This window comes from Fistularia commersonii, chromosome 10 (genome assembly GCF_037954325.1).
Source record: "Fistularia commersonii isolate RoL2024-O1a breed Wild chromosome 10, RoL_Fcom_v1.0, whole genome shotgun sequence".
Taxonomy (NCBI): domain Eukaryota; kingdom Metazoa; phylum Chordata; class Actinopteri; order Syngnathiformes; family Fistulariidae; genus Fistularia; species Fistularia commersonii.
This window is the reverse complement of record NC_141293.1, coordinates 14840725-14860982: the sequence shown is the minus strand read 5'-3', so window position 1 is coordinate 14860982 and position 20258 is coordinate 14840725. Positions and strand designations below refer to the sequence as shown.

At 50.9% G+C, this 20258-nt stretch overlaps 2 protein-coding genes across 3 annotated transcripts; one reads left to right on the top strand and one right to left on the bottom strand.

Annotated features, from left to right (window-relative positions):
- Positions 1–302: 302 nt before the first annotated feature.
- On the bottom strand, positions 303–5345 carry LOC147230535 (SMAD family member 4-like). Of its 2 annotated transcripts, none has more exons than XM_086153970.1 (9): positions 4672–5345; positions 3527–3899; positions 2952–3059; positions 2770–2877; positions 2640–2693; positions 2394–2577; positions 2147–2315; positions 1350–1443; positions 303–1237 (listed from the first exon to the last, which is right to left on the bottom strand). In XM_086153970.1, exons 1-9 carry the CDS (start codon positions 4972–4974, stop codon positions 1032–1034), a joined length of 1599 nt encoding a protein of 532 aa, XP_086010096.1. In that variant the 5' UTR covers positions 4975–5345; the 3' UTR covers positions 303–1031. The 2 variants fall into 2 exon arrangements, with proteins under 2 accessions (XP_086010096.1, XP_086010097.1); XM_086153971.1 differs by lacking the exon at positions 4672–5345 and adding an exon at positions 4341–4652.
- A 3507-nt stretch (positions 5346–8852) lies between these two features.
- On the top strand, positions 8853–18875 carry LOC147230534 (synaptotagmin-11-like). Its single transcript, XM_086153972.1, has 4 exons — positions 8853–9209; positions 10190–11109; positions 15950–16070; positions 16681–18875. The coding sequence occupies exons 1-4, from the start codon at positions 9176–9178 to the stop codon at positions 16989–16991; spliced, it is 1386 nt and encodes a 461-aa protein (XP_086010098.1). The 5' UTR covers positions 8853–9175; the 3' UTR covers positions 16992–18875.
- Positions 18876–20258: the final 1383 nt, after the last annotated feature.

Sequence of the window (20258 nt, the reverse complement as noted above, 5' to 3'; positions counted from 1 at the left end):
ACATTTAAACTTTACACACGCCCGGTCTTTGTCCTTATTGCCGCCATACTTTGCAGAGGCGTTCAGGTTCGCCTCGTTGCGATGCCAATCAGCCCCGAGCGATTAAAACAACGTACTGAGAGAGCGCTGAAAATTCAAAGATTTCGGGAGACACTTCCGGTACAAACACGAGTCAGACGCCGTAACCCCTCCTTGTAAACATTTGACGCTCAGGACAAATTCTTGCGTCATATACAAGATCGCCTCTCGATGAGAACCCTGTTGTCCAACCCTCTAGTAACCTCTTAAACATCACACCGCCCTCCATACTGCACTTTGTTTTGTTTTTACTGAAAGCAGTGACTAAAGTGGTCCTCAGCACACACACATGAACATGAGCTGGACTCTGAGGGATTCCAGGTGGGAGTCATCCAAAGGCTTCCGGTGGAGCACAGACATGTTTACAATTTCTGGTGTGCATCACATTGTCCATGTCCTGCTCCAGGAGCCTCATGGGCGACTCCTAGGGGTCACCGCCCAGGACCTCTGGCCTCTGGAAGGAGGTTCTGGTGCAGGACCCCCAGGTTCTGCAGGAGTGTCGCTGTCGCTGGCCAGCAGGATCCAGCAGCGGGCTAGGAGTGCGACGAGAGGCCGTGAAGTCTGAGCCTGAGATGAAAAGCCGGCGAGAGTTGAGACCCAGCAGCTCCAGAGCCTGGGTAGGACACCTTCATTCTGAAAGCATGTGAAACCCCAGCACAAAGCCTGAGCAAATATATGAAGTCAGGAGGTGGAGAAGATCTCCAAGAGTTGAAGGTCCAGACCAGGACCGGGCCTTGTGTCTGAGGGACAGAAGACGCGACAGACTCAGACTTCATCTTCAGAGAGGGGCGAAGACATGAATTCCAGCTTTGGTCTGTCAACGCTGGTCACCATGGCGTTGCAAGAGGGAAACACCGCTTGTCCGAGGCTTGTCTTCTGCAGGGCGGAGAGGGCGGGGCCTAAGGAGTCCCTTTGCTGTGATTGGCCGCCTTCCGTACACAGCCCTGCCCCTGTCAGAGGGCGTGGTCTCGCGGTGGTAGTGCGTGCAGCACCTGGTCCAGCAGCTGCAGGGCCCGGTGGAGGTGGACCTCCAGCCAGCAGGGGGTGTCCTTGATGCTCCGCCGCGGGTAGTCGCACCCCCAACCTTTGACGAAACTCAGACGCACGATACACAACCTGCGCAGCTCGTCCACACACACACCTGCCGCCGAACAAACACCTGGAGACGGGCTTGAGGTCAGCTCACAGTGCCACACACACACACACACACACACACACACACACACACACACACACACACACGCATACACACACACACACAGGCTACTGACCGCCAGTGCCGGGGATGGCAGCCATGTTGGTCCTTCCCACCACAGATGCCGCCTGCTGCTGCATCTGCCTGTGGCACTGCCTGAGGTCAAACACCTGGAGAGACAGAAAGGTGGACAGCTGAGGAACAGATACACAGGTACAGACAGACAGCTGTCATCTTCTCAGACTTGTGACTCTTGGATCCGGTGGACAGAGCTTGATAGATTTGTGGTTGAGAAGAACTGTATGTGTGTATATGAACCCAGTCTATTGACTCCATCCAGCTGGAGGGTCTCCATTAGTGAAAGTCTGATCTTAGAGGTGTTGGAAAGTTGAAGACCTTCTTAGGATGCAGTCGTGCTGACGCTAGAAGGTTCCAAAATATCCTTCAAGCAGACAAAGGAATTCCGGGACGGTTCTCTTCTGGTGAGCAGAGAGATGTTCCAGAAAGAGATGACCCCTGGAGGTCCTAAGAAGGACTGTGAATAAGTGGAGAGCCTAGGAGGAGGAGGTAGGGGTCCGCTACCCCTGGAGACACCCCTGTCCAAGTCGGTTCCTTGGTGGGGTCAGTCAGGCTGGAGCTGACTCCAACCCCCCAGAAGAACCAGTCTGAGGAGGTCTTCACCTGAGACCTCTGCCCTTGGGGAACATGGAACCACAAGGGTTCTGCATGGAACCACAAGAAGGGTCTGGTGTACTGCAGAAGCTCCACCAGCTCATGGATCCAGCCTCTGGGCACAGCTGCTTGGAGGGTCTCTGATCAGATGCTGGGCTCTGTGGGACCCAAAGGATCCGGACGGAGGTCCCATGGACACACCTTAATCACGGCTCCTGGGTAGATCTTGTGGACTCCGTCTCCTGGGCCTCGGCCAGCTTCGCGGTCCAGGTAGAGACTCTGGACGAAGACGGAGTGGTCGCTAAGGCATCGCATCCAGACGTCCCCCTCCCCCCGACACTCCAGCTGGACCCCCCGGCCGATGTGCAGCCTGCAAAGACACCGAGAAGAAGGAGGAGCTCGTTGATGACGTCCAAGGAGCACCGCCGGGACTGGAGGCTCGGCTTGCCTGGCTCGGTAGCTGCTATCGGTGCGGTGAACGTTGCTCAGCTGTCCCAGGCAGAAACGATCTCCTCCTGAAGGATCCACGTATCCATCCACCGTGACCAGGGGACAGCCGGACTGGACCTTGAACATTTCGCCCACCTGGACATCCAGCTCAAAGTAGGAAATGGAGCACCAGAACTCCGGACCTGAGACAGAAGACAGGCTGGGACATGGAGTGACGGTTGGGGAGGGCGGGCGGCCGTCCTACCTGGGCTGTTGGACACGGGCTGGAGACTGGGCGCTGCGGTGTGATGCTGCGACCCTGGGGGAACAAACAAGGCAGGGGTTGGCTCGGGAGGAGACACTTCCTCTTGTCGCCCACCCACATGATGCCATACAGAAGTGCCTATTGGCTGTGTGTCCATGATGGAAGGAAGGCCGCTGGTGGCTCCGCCCACTCTGGCAGGGCGCCGCGGGGCAGTAGGGGGTGGGGCCGGTGCCCGTTGCTGCACAAGGAGACAACCGTTAGTACCACGGTACAACTGAGAACCACCCATAGGAAGCCATACATGTGCAGTACCTGCTGTGTGCTGCTGGGGGGGCGGGGCCACGGAGCCCGGGAGGGCGGGGACAGCACCGGGGGGCGGGGCCACCGCTAACACTGAGTTGCTGCCTTCAGGGGACACATCTGGAGAGCACCTTAAAATGTTTCAGCCACCAGCTTGCTGATGCTAACTAAATGCTAAGTTAGAAAATCCTCAGCTAACTGCTTGCTGCTGCTAACTAAAAGATATGCATGACCTCAGCTAACAGCTAAGTGCTAAATTAACACATCCTTAGCTAACAGCTTGCTGATGCTAACAAAGTGCTATGTTAACACATCTTCAGCTAACAGCTTTGCTGATGCTAACCAAGTGCTAAGTTTGCACATCCTTAGCTAACAGCTTTCTGGAGCACATCCTTAGCGTCTGTGATCAGCTAACAGTTTCCCAACATTTCATTGTGAGTCATCAGGGCTTGTGAAAGTTTCCAAATAGCGGTGAGCTCCTGTGTGGCCTCTCTGAGATACTATGGGATGGTCAGCGGCTAGCAGGAGCGCCAGAGCTCACGGAGGTTGCGTCCAATGAGCTATGTGAAAAGTGTCATGTGACTGACCTGAGAGCGGCAAAGGCGTTCCAGGATACGTGGTGAGGGGACGTGCCCTGCCGTGGGTCGGTGGGTGGGGGGGTGGGTCAGCCTGCACCAGGTCCTGCGCAAACTCCTCCTGAATTAAGGCCCGGGGGCCCGAGGGGCGACAAAGGACGCCATGTTTGTAGTCCGCGCTCACCCGGCCCAGGACCTCACCTGTGGCGGCAGAGGCAGGGCACGCCACACGCTCGTAATGGTAGGGGTTGACGCACACGCTGTCGTTCTTCAGGTCGAAGGCGAAGCGGCAGAACTTCAGGTGCCGGAGCTCGTTCTTGTGCAGGTCCGGCCAGCGCCACAGCCGGGCGTAGATGACGTGGGGGAAGCCCTTCCTGCCCGCCACCTGCCGGCAACACACGTCGCCATGGAGACGCAGACCTTTATTCTATTTTCACACACACACCAAGGGAGTAGAACACCCTCACCCAAATGGAGTCATCTTCACGTCTGATGACATCATGATACCTCACACACATCACATGCACACAAACAGACACATACGCATGAACACACACAGGCACACACACAGAAACAGACATGCACATGCTCATACACACTCACACACAAGATTCACACATACACACAGATTTAGAAACACACACACAGACACACTGTCTGACTCCGACAGTTTCCTGAGTCCCAGACAAAATAAACTGTGTGTGTGTATTCACAAACTGTGCACACACACTCCTGAACTTTCAGATGAATCAAAAAATTTCAACGGGAGGCACAAAGACCGAGGACAGAGCAGACACACTGAGGACAGAGGAGAGAGGAGACAGACCTCGGAAAGGGGATAGACCCCCTGTATCCTGTCCCCTCCTGCCCACAGTCCTGTCTGGCAGTGAAGAAGAAGAAGGACTCCTTGCACCCTGAATGGTGCAGCCACTGGGGGGTGCCAGGGAGCAGTCAGGAAGTCAGTGTCTTGCTCAGCAGTACTTGGGGGAGGGTGGAGCATTCGGGAGTCCAACCAGCAACTCATGGTTCCAAGGCGCCCCCCTGCCCCTGGCCACCCCCCTCTGGCACTTGGACCATGCCCCCCAGAAGAAGAACATTCAAGGCTGGATGTCCACAGAAGGCTGGACAGAGCGACGTGTTCAGGGGGCGGTGGGTACCTGCAGCCTCCCGTCCAGCGTCCTCTGGATGGTCACACAGCCGCTGGGATGAACGCCGCCGCTGGTGACGGCGGCCATGAGCGCGTCCAGCTCGTCCTTCTTCTCCTTTAGCTTCCTCAGGAGGCTCTCGATGGCTCGCCGGGCAAAGATCTCGTCCTCGCCAGCCTGCCGGAGCCTAAGCAGGTGGTGGACCACGCTTACGCAGGCCTCCCCGCTGGCGGAGGCGGGGCCTGGGCCGGAGGCGGGGCCTGGGCTGGAGGCGGGGCCTAGGCCGGAGGCGGGGCTCGGACCGGAGGCGGACATGGCCGCCTGGGGGGGGACACCTGGACCAGGTATGGGTCTTCCTCCGCTCTGCGATGACACCTGTCAATCACCGGCCCCGCCCTCCGGAGAGCACGGCCCACATCCGGGCACCCAGAGAAACACCGGAAGTTCCCCGCACATTCCTCCGGTAACATCCGCCTCTCCGCCCCGGTTACTTGTCTTTCTTCGCGACGGTCGGCGAGGATGGACAGCGTCTGGGCGGCGGGGGGTCGCAGGTCCCGCGCCCGCACAAAATGCCGTCGGAATTTTGAGAAATCCCGCTGAATCCTGCGAGCGCCGCGCGTACTCTCCGCTGCTCCGTGCGGGACGCCGGGGTTCTCCGCCTCTCCGCCGCCGGGACAGACGCTGCGCCGGGGAGGGAGGGGCGGGGCGGGGGGGCCAGACATAACAGGAAGTGAGGCCATGTCTGCTCTTTAGAATAACACGCACACACACACACACACACACACACGCGCGCACTTACTTAGGTACAATAACACACATACACTGTGCATAGAAAGTGCTTTAGTTATTATATATATTTAGTTATTAAATATATATAGATATTATATAGTTACTCTATATGGCTTTTTGATTTTTGTCTATTCGTATAATTTTGTGTTTCCCCTGGTGAAAGAGATTTGTTGTGTATATATAAATTGGTAAATGAAAAAACAAAAGAAAACACATACACACTAACACACATATGACACAAGGCACACACAAGAAGACAACTTAAATACACAGACTCATTTACAAAAAAGACACATCCTCAGACACACTCACACGCACATTGTCAGACACATTCAAACACTCCGACATACTCAAACACATACTCAGACACACACGCACACATTGTCAGACACACTCAAACTCCCTGTCTGACACACACACACACACATACACACACACTCACACGCATACACAGGAGGGAGCGGGCGTCCAGCCCAGTGGTGACGTCACGCAGGTCGGCCAATCAGGTCCCAGGCCTTTTCTGTTCACACTGCGTGGATTTCGAGTGTGTGGGACAGAGCGTTGCCATGACAACCGGGTGTTTGAGCCGAAGTCATGTGTCCGTGTCCCTGGAGACGCCCGGGACCTGGATGGAACTCTGGAGCGGCGGGTACACACACACACACACACACAGACACACACACACACACACACACACACACACACACACACACACACACACACACACACACACACACACACACACACACACACAAGAGCTGGTTTTCAAAGTAAAAGCATTTCTCACGTGCAGTATCTGAAATGACCACAAGATGGCGCTTGACACAACCGTCTCAAAGCATTGAGAAAGTCGGACGGGAAACATCTAGGATATTCACGGATGCCGTGCCAGCAGGAGCCTTTCCTTTGGAGCTCCTGGACAAGTAGAGACCCTGGGTGTCTCCGGGTCTGGACCTGGCAGACCCTCAAAGGAACCAGGCGGGTTTTTGGTGCAGAAGGACCAAAGGTACACAATAGACTCATTATTTCCCCTCAGCTCCTCTCAAAGGAAATCACAGAAAGCTGCTAAAGTGCAGCAAGAGAGGAGTGCGTGGTCTGCAGTCACCATTTAGAACTTAGCACATGAAGGTTCTGGACCACCCTGGTGGAGCCCAACCCTCGCCACAAACTGCTCATTGCCGGCACATGGACCAGGTTCTGGCACTGGTTCCGTAGGACCATCTGACCAGAACCTCTGGAGGACTCCCTGAGGGACACACTTGAAACTCCAGGTCTTCTTAAGGAGTGAGGGAAGAATGGAGATAGACAAGTGGATCACTGCATGAAGACTCTGCATCAGTCCATCATGCTGAAGAAGGAGCTGAGGAGAGAGGAGAAGCTCTGGATATACATGGTGAATCTACATTCCAAACCTCACCTCCTGCTCCAGCGTAGGGTGGAGACCCAAAGAACCAGGTCACAGATACAAGCAGCTAAGATGAGGGCGCATGGACTTATTCCTCAACATAGGTTGAGAAGATCTGCTATCCAGAAGGTACTCAGATGGTTGGACGATAGATGGTTGAATGTCAGTCAGTGTAGGGATGGAATTGGTCCATTCCGTCTCCCTGTTGTGACCAGCAGAGAGCCCTGAAGGTACTGGCCTGGCGTGGTTGGATCGGAGTGGTTCTGGGTCCCAACCCATGTCTCAGTGCTTCTTTGGTGGTTCTCATTCGTGACGGGTCCTGTGTGTGTGTGTGTGTGTGTGTGTGTGTGTGTGTGTCGGTCAGTTGTGTCGTCGGCGTACCTGAAGAACTGAAGAAGAGGTTGGAGATGTGTGTCTGCAGGGGACAGGAGGGCCTCTCTCACAGGGACCCACACTGCCTGAGGTCCTCTAGGAAGTCCAACGCCGAGGAGCTGAGCTGGTCCAGCTTCTGTGGGACGGTGGTGTTGAAGCTGAGCTGAGGTCGGTGAGTTCCAGTCCTTAGAGTCCAGGTGTGAGGGCTGAGAACATCTGAAACATGGAGGATGGGATGGTCACCAGTTATTAACTAGCTATAACCATTTAACAGTAATCAACCAGCCATTAACCCGTAATAGCAATTATTAACTAGTCATTAGCTGTGTAAACTAGTTGCTTTATGGAATATACTAATATTTATTTCCCTTGAACCTCATCGATGATTTGCAAATATGTTAGGTCATTAACAGGAACCCTGACCTTATGAGGACCACCAGAAGAGCCTCCATTGAACATGTGTTATAAATAAGGGTTTGACTGATCAAAGATATCTGGACAATCTTTGTCTTTCTACAGATCCAAGATGGTTATCAGATTGTCAGATCATGTGGACTTTGCAACCCAATGTGACCATCAGAATCAGAAAAAACTTTATTTGTCCCCGAGGGGGGCGTCAATTGGGGGGGCACATGGGATAGCAGCATCAAATTGTGAACACCGATAAATAGATGGGTGACTCTATGTACATAATATCTTCATGTTTCATGTGGTCTCAGCCTGTTCTAATTTGGTTCCATCAGCCACAAGAAGTAAAAGCACTGCAGGTACCTGGACTTGGACCTGTAGCTTGACCTGGAGCTGGACCTGGACCTGGAGCTAGAGGCTAGACCTAGAGCTGGGCCCGGACATGGAGCTAGACCTGGAGCTGGAGCTGGACCCGGCGAAGCGGCACGGCCTTGGAGCAACTGGACTTGAGTTTCTTCAATTGACGTTTCAGCCCTCATTGGAGAGGCCGGTTGTCTCGGATGAGGGGTGAATTGTCTTCAAGTGAAGAAATTCAAGTCCAGTTGCCACGACAATAAGATTTCAACAAGAATTCACCATGACCTGGATGACTGAGAACCTCCCCAGACAGCTAGCAAACTGTTACTACCAGGAATAACGTTTGCTGCTTATTTTGATCGGATTGTCTTTATTTTTTCATACTGCCTTTAAGTTTATATATTGTCTTTTTATTTTGTTAGATTGTCATAATTTATTATTACTTGTCTTTATTTTTATTAAATTGTCTTAATGTTGTTTTATTGCTTTGATTATTAGTAGATTGTCATTATGTGGATTGTCTTTATTTTTCACAAATTGTCTGTTTGGTTTTACCTTTATAACATTTTCCATATTTTATTTTTACATACTGCCTTTAAGTTTATAAATTGCCTTTATCTTTTGTAAGATTGTCATTATTATTATTACTTGTCTATATTTTTACCAAATTGTCTTAATTTTGTTCGATTGCCTTTATTATTATTAGATTGTCATTCTGTTGATTGTCTTTATTTTTCAAAAATTGTCTGTTTTGTCTTATCTTTTTAATATTTTTTGTGTTTATTTTTATTAAACTGCCTGTTTTGTCAGCTTGCTCTTTTTTTTAATAGAGGATCTTTGTTTCCACTGATTTCCAGTATCCCGGCCGACAGAGGTCTCACTCGGACTCGTCCACCAGCGCTGACACGGAGTGAGCGCTCTATTTGATAGACGATCTGCGGCGGGCGCTCTTCTGCGCAGACTCGCTGCATCTCCTCGCGAGCATCAGTGACGGACGCCGAGGCACCGACGGACGGGACGACGGTAACGGGCGGTGTCTCCGCGCTGGGCGGCCTCTCCCGGTGAATTCTCTCGGTGCCGGTCCTCTATGGGTGTGGAGTAGCGGTTGACGCTGCTCGGTTTCCCGCTGCCGTCCCCGCTCCTCCCGCTCGGTCCGGACCGCATCCTCCTGCCCGCAGTCACAAAATGGCGGACATCACGGAGCTGCGACCCGCCTACGGTGAGCCCCGGGCCCGTTCGCGCTGCCCCTGCCCGCCGGTAACGGGGCTGGGGGAGAGGGAGGTGGGGTCGACACCCGAAGCCGCCGGTAGTCGGGGTATAGTCGGTTCGTGCGGTGGCTTCAGCAGGTGTGTGTTCGAAATGTCCTGTGTCATCGGGGGTGGGTGGGGGGTAATGATGGCGGCCAACACCCGCGCCCCCCTCCCCCCATCCCCCGTTAACGGACGCGCTGTGAATCTCCGTCCGTCCGGATCCGGTCCGAGCCGGTTCCCGTCCACGGCGGGCCGCCTCGGGCCCCCGGGCCTCCGCGCGTGCATGTGCACGCACGCGCCTGCCAGCCGGGGTGGGTACCGGCTGACGTCATGTCTGTGCCCCGGGAGGAGCGGCCGGTGTGGGGCGCGGGGGTGGCCGAGGCCGGGGAGTCCGCTGACTGGACACCCGGTGAAACACCGGACGGTTGCATCCGATAGTTAAAAATACCCCGAATAACCCCAAATTTTCCTGTTGCTTTCCACTCATCAATTCCCCACATACCACCCAATACCCCTGCCGCGGTCCGCCTGACACACTGTCCCTGTGAAAGTGTGTGTGTGAGTGTGTGCTTTACTGGGGTCTGTCTGTCTCCTGTGGTGCCAGGTATGTGTGTTTGGGTTGTGTGTGTGTCTCCTTGTTCTAGAGGGACAGTTTTTGAGGGTGTTACCCGATGATATCATGTATCTGATGATGTCAGTGGCGTGCGGACCCCCTGCTCTGCTCCAGGGGGGTAGAGCCCGTTGATCAGAGGGCGATGCAGGCGGAGAGCGGAGGAGGGTGAAAGCGATGTTATGGCGGTCCTCCGCCGATCATCTGCTTCTTCCTCGCTTCCTGTTCAGATTGGCTGCATTCCCAGAGAGATGATGGGGTTTTGCAGTGAACGGAAAACCGGACTGATTTTGTCAACTGATTGGCTGCTCTCTCTCCCTCTTCCTGTCTGTGCGGCAGCCATGTCCCCTGTCCTGGCGGGCTTCCTGGGGGCCGGCGTGCTGGTGGTGGTGGTGGTGGTCCTGGTCCTGCTGTGGTCCTTCTGTCAGCGGCGCTACCTCCGGGTCTCCGGGCGATACAAGCTGCATGGCGACCGCTACTGCGACGGCGAGGACCCACCCTACAAGTTCATCCACATGCTCAAGGGCATCAGCATTTACCCTGAGACCTTGAGCAGCAGCAAGCGCATCGTGCGGAGCGCGCGGCGCCTCGACCGCGACGGCGAGCGAGGCTGCGCGGCTGCCGGTGGGCGGGGCATGGTGCTGGTGGACGCCGAGAACAACATCCTGGATGTCCCCGGGCAGCTGCAGATGAGCCATCTGGTGCCGCCCGGTGGACAAGGCCCTGCCCACGGCCAGGCTCGTCCCGAGCGCGCACTGCCGGTTCGTGCCGACTACTGCTGTCTGGACAGCGGCTCGTCCGGCAGCAGCCGCACCAGCAGCAAGACGGCGTCGCCCTTCACACCGGCGCCCTCAGAGCCCGAGCCCAACCTGGGCGCCATCAGCCTCAGCGTGGACTACAACTTCCCCAAGAAGGCACTGGTGGTCACCATCGTGGGTGCCCGTGGCCTGCCCGCCATGGACGAGCAGGCGGGCAGCTCTGACCCCTACGTGAAGATGACTATCCTGCCTGAGAAGAAGCACCGCGTCAAGACCCGCGTGCTAAGGAAGACGCTGGACCCGCTCTTCGACGAGACCTTCACCTTCTACGGCGTGGCCTACAGCGCCCTGCCCGACCTCACGCTGCACTTCCTGGTGCTCAGCTTCGACCGCTTCGACCGTGACGATGTCATCGGGGAGGCTGTGGTGCCGCTGAAAGGCGTGGACCCGAGCACCGGCCGGGTCCACCTGAGCCAGCAGATCTCCAAGAGGAGCATGCAGGTGAGCCGGGGGGCATCTCAACTTTATCTGACCAACAAGTCTGGATGACAGTCCACAGCGAGTCAGTGTGTTTGTGTGTGTGTGTATGTATGTGTGATTTTGTGTCACCATGGCAACAGGCCATCATTAATCACACCTGTTACATCCTCAGAATGAGAGGATACAAAGACAGTGTTCATGGGGACACTCCGAAGGTCACATGACCTCATTCTCTGAATGAATGGAACGATGGAGACGGAGGTGTGATGTCATCAGGCGGAGACAACACACCCGTTCATCAATAATCCGATGCACCAGCTGACGTGTCCAGGGTCAGCTGACCTGGGACCTCCAATCACTGCTCAGATTTACCTTGGAATGAGAAGATCTCAACCTACAGAGGCCAATGCAGCTCCCTCTGACCTTCTCTTTACTTCTCAATCAACATTATTAGAGCAAACGCTGCATCTGTGGTACTCTTTCAAAGCCAACACTTCATCTGTAGAACCCTTTCTAAGCATGAACCCACACTGCTGCTCACAAATGCTGACTTCAGCTCTCAATGTAGTTTCCGTTAGTCTTTCCAGTAACTTCATTGTTTGGCTCATCAACTTTATTCTTCTAGTTACTGCAATTCTGCATAGCTCCCTTATTCTTGAAAATGGGCACCATCACACTTCTTCTCAGGCATCTTCTCACTCTCTGAGATCCTGTTGAATAATCTAATCAGAAACTAACGCTGGCTCTCCAAGATACTTCCATACCTCCATGCGTATATCATCAGGACCAACTGTCTTTCCACTCCTCATCCTCGTCAATGTACTCCTTGCTTCACCTTTACAAATCTCTGCTACTTTGTTGTCCATAATAGTCACCTCTTCTCCCCCTCCCTATTCAAGCATCTGTCAATACATTTCCCTTTCTATCCTCAATCACCCAACCCGCTGTACCAGTGGTGTGGGGTGAGATTCATGGCTGGTGAGGCACTGACGTCATCACAGTCAGATTTACAAACATGAACCTTACAGAGTAGCTTATTCACCATTTTATTGGCAGCAGTTGACGTGTTTTGTTTAATATATCATATCAGCATTCTTTACGTATACAAACTGTAGCATAGAAAAAAAGCACATGTAAAAAAACATTATTATCTCTTACCTTTACTAATAAATACAGTCCATGCGCCGCTCCTTCTGAAGCATCGATAACTTGCTTGTAGATGTCTTCCGTTTCTTTCTTCAGTTTTAAAAGTCTCTGTCTCAATGGAAATCACTGCCAGTGAAGACAGTCGCCCTTGATCGGTCCTGTTCCGACTTTTCGGTGCCGAGAATGAGCACTCCATCGATGCTGTCGTAACCGGAATGGTGACCACCGGCCGGAGCAACTTTGTTGCCTCAGGAACAATTTGAATGAGATCCTTCTGGGCCAAAAAGTTGAGAAGCTGCCCAGGAGATTTACGTTCATCTCTCACTGTTTGTGAGATATACAGCCCTATGACATCGGCAAAAAATAGCTGGATGGCTGCACATGACTTGCTAACTGTTTACTGTAGCTTGCTATTGCTAATTCTTTTATTCTGTAGCTTAGTAGTAGGAAGGATCCCTGGGATCAGCGGTGCCCCCTACCATGAGGCACCGTCACTGCGTGCCTCACTTATTGTCTCTTCGCAGTTGTTTTATGAAAAACATTAGACACATCAGCTAAACAGTTTTTTTAATAGTGACATCCATGGAGACAGCAATACGGTCTCAGTGCATAGCATGGTAGCACAGTTATCAGAATCACTGCGCAATCCATAGTGGGCTCCACTGGTTGCCGTGTCACCGCACGTCTCTTCATATTTGAACGGTAAATGTGAATTTTTTTTAGCGATTTTGAAAAAAAAACTAAAAATGGTGAAGCTAGATGGAAAATAACTTTATAGTACAAATCACTGAATAAATGTAACTATTTAATTATTTTTTTCATTTTCTTACATTTTAACTTCCCATGATGACAGGTGAGGCCCGGCCTCCCCTGCCTCTACTGACTGCACGTCCCTGTGCTGTACATTCTTTCCATTTCTATCTCTGTTTTGTCAGGTATAAGAACATAAAAACATGTACAATGAAATGTGTGTTGGCGGTGACTCAAAAATAAAACAACAGTTTAACAACACAGGCACTGTTCAAAGCTCTCACAGCATCTGTCCCTATGGATAGAGTGGAAAACTCCCAAGTGGAGTAACCTGAGAGTTTCAAATCTGCCTGAAGCACATCCCATACTCAAGGAGCAGCAAAGCTGGAAGCTCTGTTACCAATTCCGTTCTTACTCATAGAACAGACAAAACTACCCAGAATATGAGGCATAGCGACTCCTCCTTCTCTGCAACAAAGATTCAAAGCTGAAAGAGCCATATGTCAGGCTCAGCCAGAGAGTGTACCTGCGCACTCAAGGAGGGCATATACAATTCCCAGTGGAGGTTGAGACAACTACAGCCAGTGACAAATCTCAGTGCCCAATGAAAAACAGTGTCCTGGGACAGGTTGACGCACTCCAATAAAGCATGTCCCTGTCACTAAATTTTTACTGATCCTGAAAGAGAACCAAGTACGGTTCTCAAAAAAGGACCCAAGCTTCACAAGAGGTTTAATGACCAGATTAATTATATGGACTTAAAATGAGAGCTTCTGATCAAGGATAATTCCCAAGCATTTTTAATTCAGAACTTGCTCTGTAAGTATTCGTTTAGATGTTACAATACTTGTGACATTTTACAGTCCCACCTTTGAATGAGGGAAAACAATGAGCTTGGTTTAATCAAGTTTTAACCAGTTCAAATAGCAAATAAACAAGACTGGATAATGGATAATGTTAAAAGTGCTTGTAAAAACTCAAAAGCCTGAATGAGTGAGGTTGAATGGTAATAATGGTGTCGTCTGCATCAAGATGATACAATGCATTTGACAAGTTATTACAGAGATTGTCTATGTAGATTGAAAATATAATGGGTCTCAGCACTGAACCTTGGTGCACCCCCTTGGTAATTCCCAGAAAAGAGGAGGAAGTTCCAGTTACCTAGACACATTGTGTTCTTTTGGATGGATAGTTGGTAAACATTTAGGACTATGAGTGCAGCTGTGACAGTACTGTGCTATCCTCCGAAACCGGATTGGAAGGGAGATAAAATCTGATTTGATTCAAATTGGTCACTGATAATCCTTCCACATAATTTGGCTTAAAGACACCAAAGAGAAATTGGACTGTAGTTATTTACATTTTTGGGAATTTTGGGAATTCTATTACTGGTAAGCTTAAAAATACATGAAACAGGCTCAGCCATAAAATCAACAGCCAACTTTAAGAAAAAAGTATTAAATTTTATCAGTTCCAGCAGCTTTACATGTGTCCAGCCCCCTTAGAACATTCTTTACCTCGGCAACAGATACACAAGTCAACGAAACGGGCAAGAGATGGGTTCACTCATAGCCTGCAAAGCCAAGGTAACATTTTGCAAGACCAGGATTTAGTAACTCAAACAGGGATCCAGCAGAAGTTAAAGGATCATTGAAACCATTTATTATGCCCTTACTATGTCCAACCGAGCATACAAGTCATCATATGCCCTTTGTCTGGCCTTTGCTACCTCTACCATTACATTGTGCTGCATCTCTCGGTACTCCTATCTGCTCTCTTTCATCCCCTCGGTCTCCCCCTTCTTCTTTGCTAACCTCTTTCTCTGTAAATACCTCTGCCTCCTTCATTCCACCAGCAAGTCTCCTTGTCTACTTTCCGTCCAAATGACAAATCATGTCCTCTACTACTTGTCTCCCTGATCACACAGCTGTAGTTGTCAAGTCATCTAGATCTCCCTGACCACCCAGAGCCTTTCTCAAATCCTCCCTGAAAACCATACAACACCCCTCCTATTTCAGCTTCCACCACTTTGTCCTCTGCTCTGCCTTTGTCCTCTTTATCTTCCTTGTCACTAGTCGCCCTACAAACCACTATCGTATGTTGTCTGGCTACACTCTCACCTCCCACTACTTTTCGGTCACTGATCTCCTTCAGATTACATAGTCTACCTGTGTGCACCTACCTCCACTCTTATAAGTTACCCTGTGTTCCTGAATTCTTGGCAACTGGACTTGAATTTCTTTACTTGAAGATGTTTCACCCCTCATCCGAGAGGCTTCTTCAATTGTGGAACTGAAGAAGAAATTCAAGTCAAGTTGCCAAGACAAGAAGATTGACAAGAATTCATGATAGTACAACTTGAAACCTTCTCTTAAGCTTCTAGCCTTGCTGCCGTTCCACTTGGTCTCCTGGACACACAGCATCTCCACCTTCCTTCTCTGGATCAACTTAACCAACTCTCGCTTTTCCTGTCATCGTCCCAAGATTCAAAGTCCCAGACTCTTGCCTTTCCTTTCCTTCTCTGCATCCTTTCCACTGGGAACCCTGGACCTTATCGGCACCAATGGCGGTGGTTGTTACCCTGGACCTCCAACCATCCCATATGGAAGTCATATTTTGTTGGATTAGTTTGGCATGAGTCCTACATCAGAAGCCCTTTCTGACACCACTCTCTATAGCACACTGCTATAGATATACTTCACTGTCCATTTTACTCATTTGGTTTATTACTTAGCTACAGTTGTACTTATATTGTATTATAGTGCTGAGTACAATGTCCTGTTTTCCACCACTTGTTTATCTTCAAGTCAGGATAAGGTGGAACAGACAGCAGGAGCCAAAGTCCTTGTATGTGTGAAAAGACTGGGACAATCAAGCTGATTCTGATTCTAATTCTGTCTCCGCTTTTCTGCCCCGTGTCTCCTGCCTCCTCCTTCCTGCCTCTCCTCTGCCCCCGGGGTGTCAGTGTGAGACTCGAGGGGAGCTCCTTGTGTCTCTGTCCTACCAGCCGGTGTCTCATCGTCTTAGCGTCGTTGTCCTGAAGGCCCGACACCTTCCCAAAATGGATATCACTGGCCTGTCAGCAAGTATGTGACAACAACTGCAACACAACTACGACACAACTACACCACATCACTGACCGACGCTGTCAGCGACTACATGGCAACAACTACATCGGCAAAACGACTGCAACCACAGTGCAACAACTGTACAACTGCAGACTGCGCACAATACATCAACGCAACACATCACAGGTGCAGCTACATTTGTAGTTTGTTGTAGCCCGACTAATACACTACACAATGACAACACAAGTATAGTATGAAAGTTTTGAAACCACACAAGGACGACACAACAGTACAACAACGGCTACACAGCAGTACTAATACATCTAGACAGCGCTACGACCACAACAACACTTACAGTAATACATCGACAACACAATATTGAAAATATTGAAAATAGTACAATGATTAGAATGAAACCGTACAACGACAACACAACAGTACGACTACTTCTACACAATGGTACAAGAACAACTACACGACCCTACAACAACTACACAACAGTACAATAACTACACAACCCTATGACGACTACAGAAAGGTGCGACGTCGGCCTCCCCCCGGTGGCGGTGTGTAAGGAGCCGGGAGGGCGGGTGGAGCTCCTTGTGACGGGTGTGTGGTCTCTCCTTAGACCCGTACGTCAAGGTGAACGTCTTCTACGGCCGCAAGCGCATCGCAAAGAAGAACACACACGTGAAGAAGTGCACGCTGAACCCGGTGTTCAACGAGTCCTTCATCTACGACATCCCCCCGGAGCTGCTGCCCGACATCTCCGTGGAGTTCCTGGTGGTCGACTTCGACAGGACCACCAAGAACGAGGTCCTGGGCCGCCTGCTGCTTGGCCTCCACAGCCCTGCCCCCTCTGGCTCCGCCCACTGGAGGGAAGTGTGCGAGAACCCCCGCAGGCAGATTTCTAAATGGCACAACCTCAGCAAGTACTGAGGAGGTGGGAGGCACAGACTGAGTGTACAGCACACACACACACACACACACACACACACACACACACACACACACACACACACACACACACACACACACACACACACACACATACAGGCAAAACAAATTCAGACAGACGTACAAACACACACATATCCACAACACACAAGACAGGCACGCAGTCACAACACAGGCATCAAATGCGGATCGACACACATACGGTCAGACACCCACACACAGTCACACATAAAAACACACACATAACAGCCCCCCACACACACAAACATACAGGGATAACCCACACACACAGATACGCACAGAGACTCACACACACAGATAGTCCCAACACACAGATATACAAACTCACCCATGCTCACACAGTTACACACATCTGCATACACCCACATATGCCCACAAACACACACACACAGTTGTGATCCTAGTTAAACTCTATGTCTCTATATTCTCATGCAAACATTTGCAGCAGATTGTGTGTAAAGAACCTTCTCTAATCCGTCTGGGCGCCGTCACATGACCTGTTGCCCGGCGACAACGTCACACACCCCAGGCTGCTGCCCCCCCCCCCCCGTGCGACGACATCGCTCCTCCCGTGTCCGCCGTCCCTGGCGCGGGGACGTCGCACGGCAGGTTCAAGCTCGAACGTGATGTAAAAAAACAAAAACCAAGAAAAAGAAAAATGCCTTGGTCACGCCGCTCGCCGCGCGTCCTTCTGAAGAGGCGGTGACATCACAGTGACATCACCCCGACCAGCAGGACGCGCAGTTAGTCTAACTCCGCTTCAGCTGCGTGTGTCCCATAGAAGCGTGGCGGCGAGGAAGAGGAGGAGATGACCCTGTAAAATACGTGTTTGTAGCATGAACCACTTCCTGTATGTCCCTCAGGAGGCCCAGAGCGGCGGCGCCGTCTGCCACCAGCCGGTGGACAGAAGGCTCCGGGTTACCCCCCCGTCTCACGCGCTTGTCCCCGAGGTCTCTAGAGTCCTCGCCATTTCCTGTTAATTCTCAGGTAAACACCTCCGACATCACTAATTGTAACCAATCAGAATGGCAGAAATTACGATATCGCCGCGTTCGTACGACCAGCTGATTTTTTTTTTATAAAAGGCTAATTTTCCGACTTGTTTACACGTGGCGCCGCCGCACGCCGGCTATCGGTTAGAGGCTGCGGCGACGACAAAACAGCAAAAACGGTCAGCGTCGCTGCCCCGACATCTTTGTGACATCATCAGCCGCCATCCACACCGCATCCAGCAAACCTAAGAGACGGACACCAGTGGACGTCCCAGACGGCCGCCGCCGCCACCGCCTTGCTTCCTGTCCTCCTTTTGTACATGGCTCCCCCCCCCCCCCGCGGCCCCCAGGACCTCCTCAGTTTGAAATGAGTTTGCTGTGATCAGATGTTCCTCCAGCACATGTTCAGTCTGCGCCGACAGGCGGGGCTCGGCGCCCAGGGGCAAGGGCTCCACGCCTCACGTCTGCCATGCCACCTGGGGGGTCGGATTTCACCCCCTGTCTGCTCCCACCCCTATTTTGAAGGGAACCAGAAGCTTCTTACCAAAATAAAGCAGATCTGTCCCAGCCAGGAAATAAATCATGTCCAAGTCCTTTTGCTTCGAAAGGGTTTCTGCTCGTCTTCGCCACGAGGTTCTGTTTCCTGTTTGGAAGGTCAAAGCGGTCTATGTCGCCGAGGTCTTCATGTCGTGGATGCAGACGGGCAGACGTGAAGCAGCCCCCCCCCTCCTGGCGGTGGACGTCCATGTTTCCTGAGCTTGTATGTGTTTGGCGCCCCCTGCTGTAGACCTGGATGCTAACTTTGTGTTGGTTTGTTAACACTTTGGACGTGCAAATAAAACGTTAGTCCCGACGCCTCGGCCGTCCTTCCACATCACCACGGAAACACACCTGTGACCAGGGATTATGTAACCTTCAGATGGGGGGGGGTTCTGAAAGTGAGTGTGTGTGTCTGTCTGTGTGGTTACATATCCAGAAAACCAACCATTTCATGTCCCAACATTTATGATTGAGATGAAAGAACATCACTGATGGCTACATCTATCTGTCCTCATGCTGTGACTCTTCAAATACATACACATATAAAGATTATGCACTATATACACTGAATATACACTATCAAGGTTTGTGTGTGTGTGTGTGTGTGTGTGTGTGTGTTCCTCATTCTAGAGTGTCTAGTGGGACCAGAGACTGCTTTATGTCTTTAGATACGTCTGCAACACAAACACACAAGCTCTTTATCTATTTATGGGTGTGAGTGTGTGTGTGTGTGTGTGCGCGTGCGCACGCACCTTACATAAATATTCTGGGAAAGTCGACGCACACACACCATGACGTCTGCAGGATTCAGGGAAAGTGTGATGCCAGGAACATTGACATCTGCTGACTGATGGATCCAGATCTGGCAAGTGGATCATCCACTGTGCGATGGATCGAGCAGCTCTTGGAGCAAAGCTGCTCTCTGATGCAATCAGAAGATGGACAGGTGACAATGTTTTGTCCAACAGGAGGTGCTAGAGAAGCTCTACCTGCCTGAGAACTCCTTCCTCTTCACCTTTCAACCATCTGATCACAATCCATCTATCAGTTCATCAATCAGTCAGTCGGCTCGTGATATGAATCCTTTGAATACCGGGTCATTTCTGCTCAGAGTCAGATGTGATGTCATGATGGCCGATGGTGACACACACACAGTAGCTCCTTTGGTTCCTTTCAGGGTCGAACTATGGCAGCAGAAGGTCAGATGCATTGAAGGGGTAACGGGAGATTTCTGGCATTTGGTTCTTGATCTTGCTCCCAATCCTTCTCTCCGTCTTCTGAGAAGGTCCACGAAGCAGCAAGGGGAATAAACTGGAAGAAGCAGCTCTATTGCAGGATTAACACGATCAGAGAAGAATAACATTTATAAATAGAATAAGAATGAAGCAGTAAATAATAACATATTAAGGAATAATGGAGAAGATCAATAATTGAAATAAAAATTATCTTTAAAAGAGGAATATCTTCAAAGACTAAAGTCCATCAAAAGGAATAACTTCAAAAAATAAGGTCCATCAAAGAGGAATAACTTCAAAGGATAATGTCTATCAAAAAGGAATAACTTCAAAAAATAAGGTCCATCAAAGAGGAATAACTTCAAAGGATAATGTCTATCAAAGAGGAATAACTTCAAAGAATAATATCCATCATAGGGGAATAACTTCACAGAATAAGTCTGTCACAGAGGAATAACTTC

Excerpts from the sequence above, each read along its gene's own strand:
- LOC147230535 (XM_086153970.1), bottom strand. The coding sequence starts at position 4,974 with ATGTCCGCCTCCGGTCCGAGCCCCGCCTCCGGCCTAGGCCCCGCCTCC. Across the intron at positions 3,900-4,671 it reads CGCTGGACGGGAGGCTGCAG|GTGGCGGGCAGGAAGGGCTT; the intron begins GTACCCACCGCC and ends TGTTGCCGGCAG. Across the intron at positions 2,316-2,393 it reads GATAGCAGCTACCGAGCCAG|GCTGCACATCGGCCGGGGGG; the intron begins GCAAGCCGAGCC and ends GTGTCTTTGCAG.
- LOC147230534 (XM_086153972.1), top strand. The coding sequence starts at position 9,176 with ATGGCGGACATCACGGAGCTGCGACCCGCCTACG. Across the intron at positions 9,210-10,189 it reads GGAGCTGCGACCCGCCTACG|CCATGTCCCCTGTCCTGGCG; the intron begins GTGAGCCCCGGG and ends TCTGTGCGGCAG. Across the intron at positions 16,071-16,680 it reads TATCACTGGCCTGTCAGCAA|ACCCGTACGTCAAGGTGAAC; the intron begins GTATGTGACAAC and ends GTCTCTCCTTAG.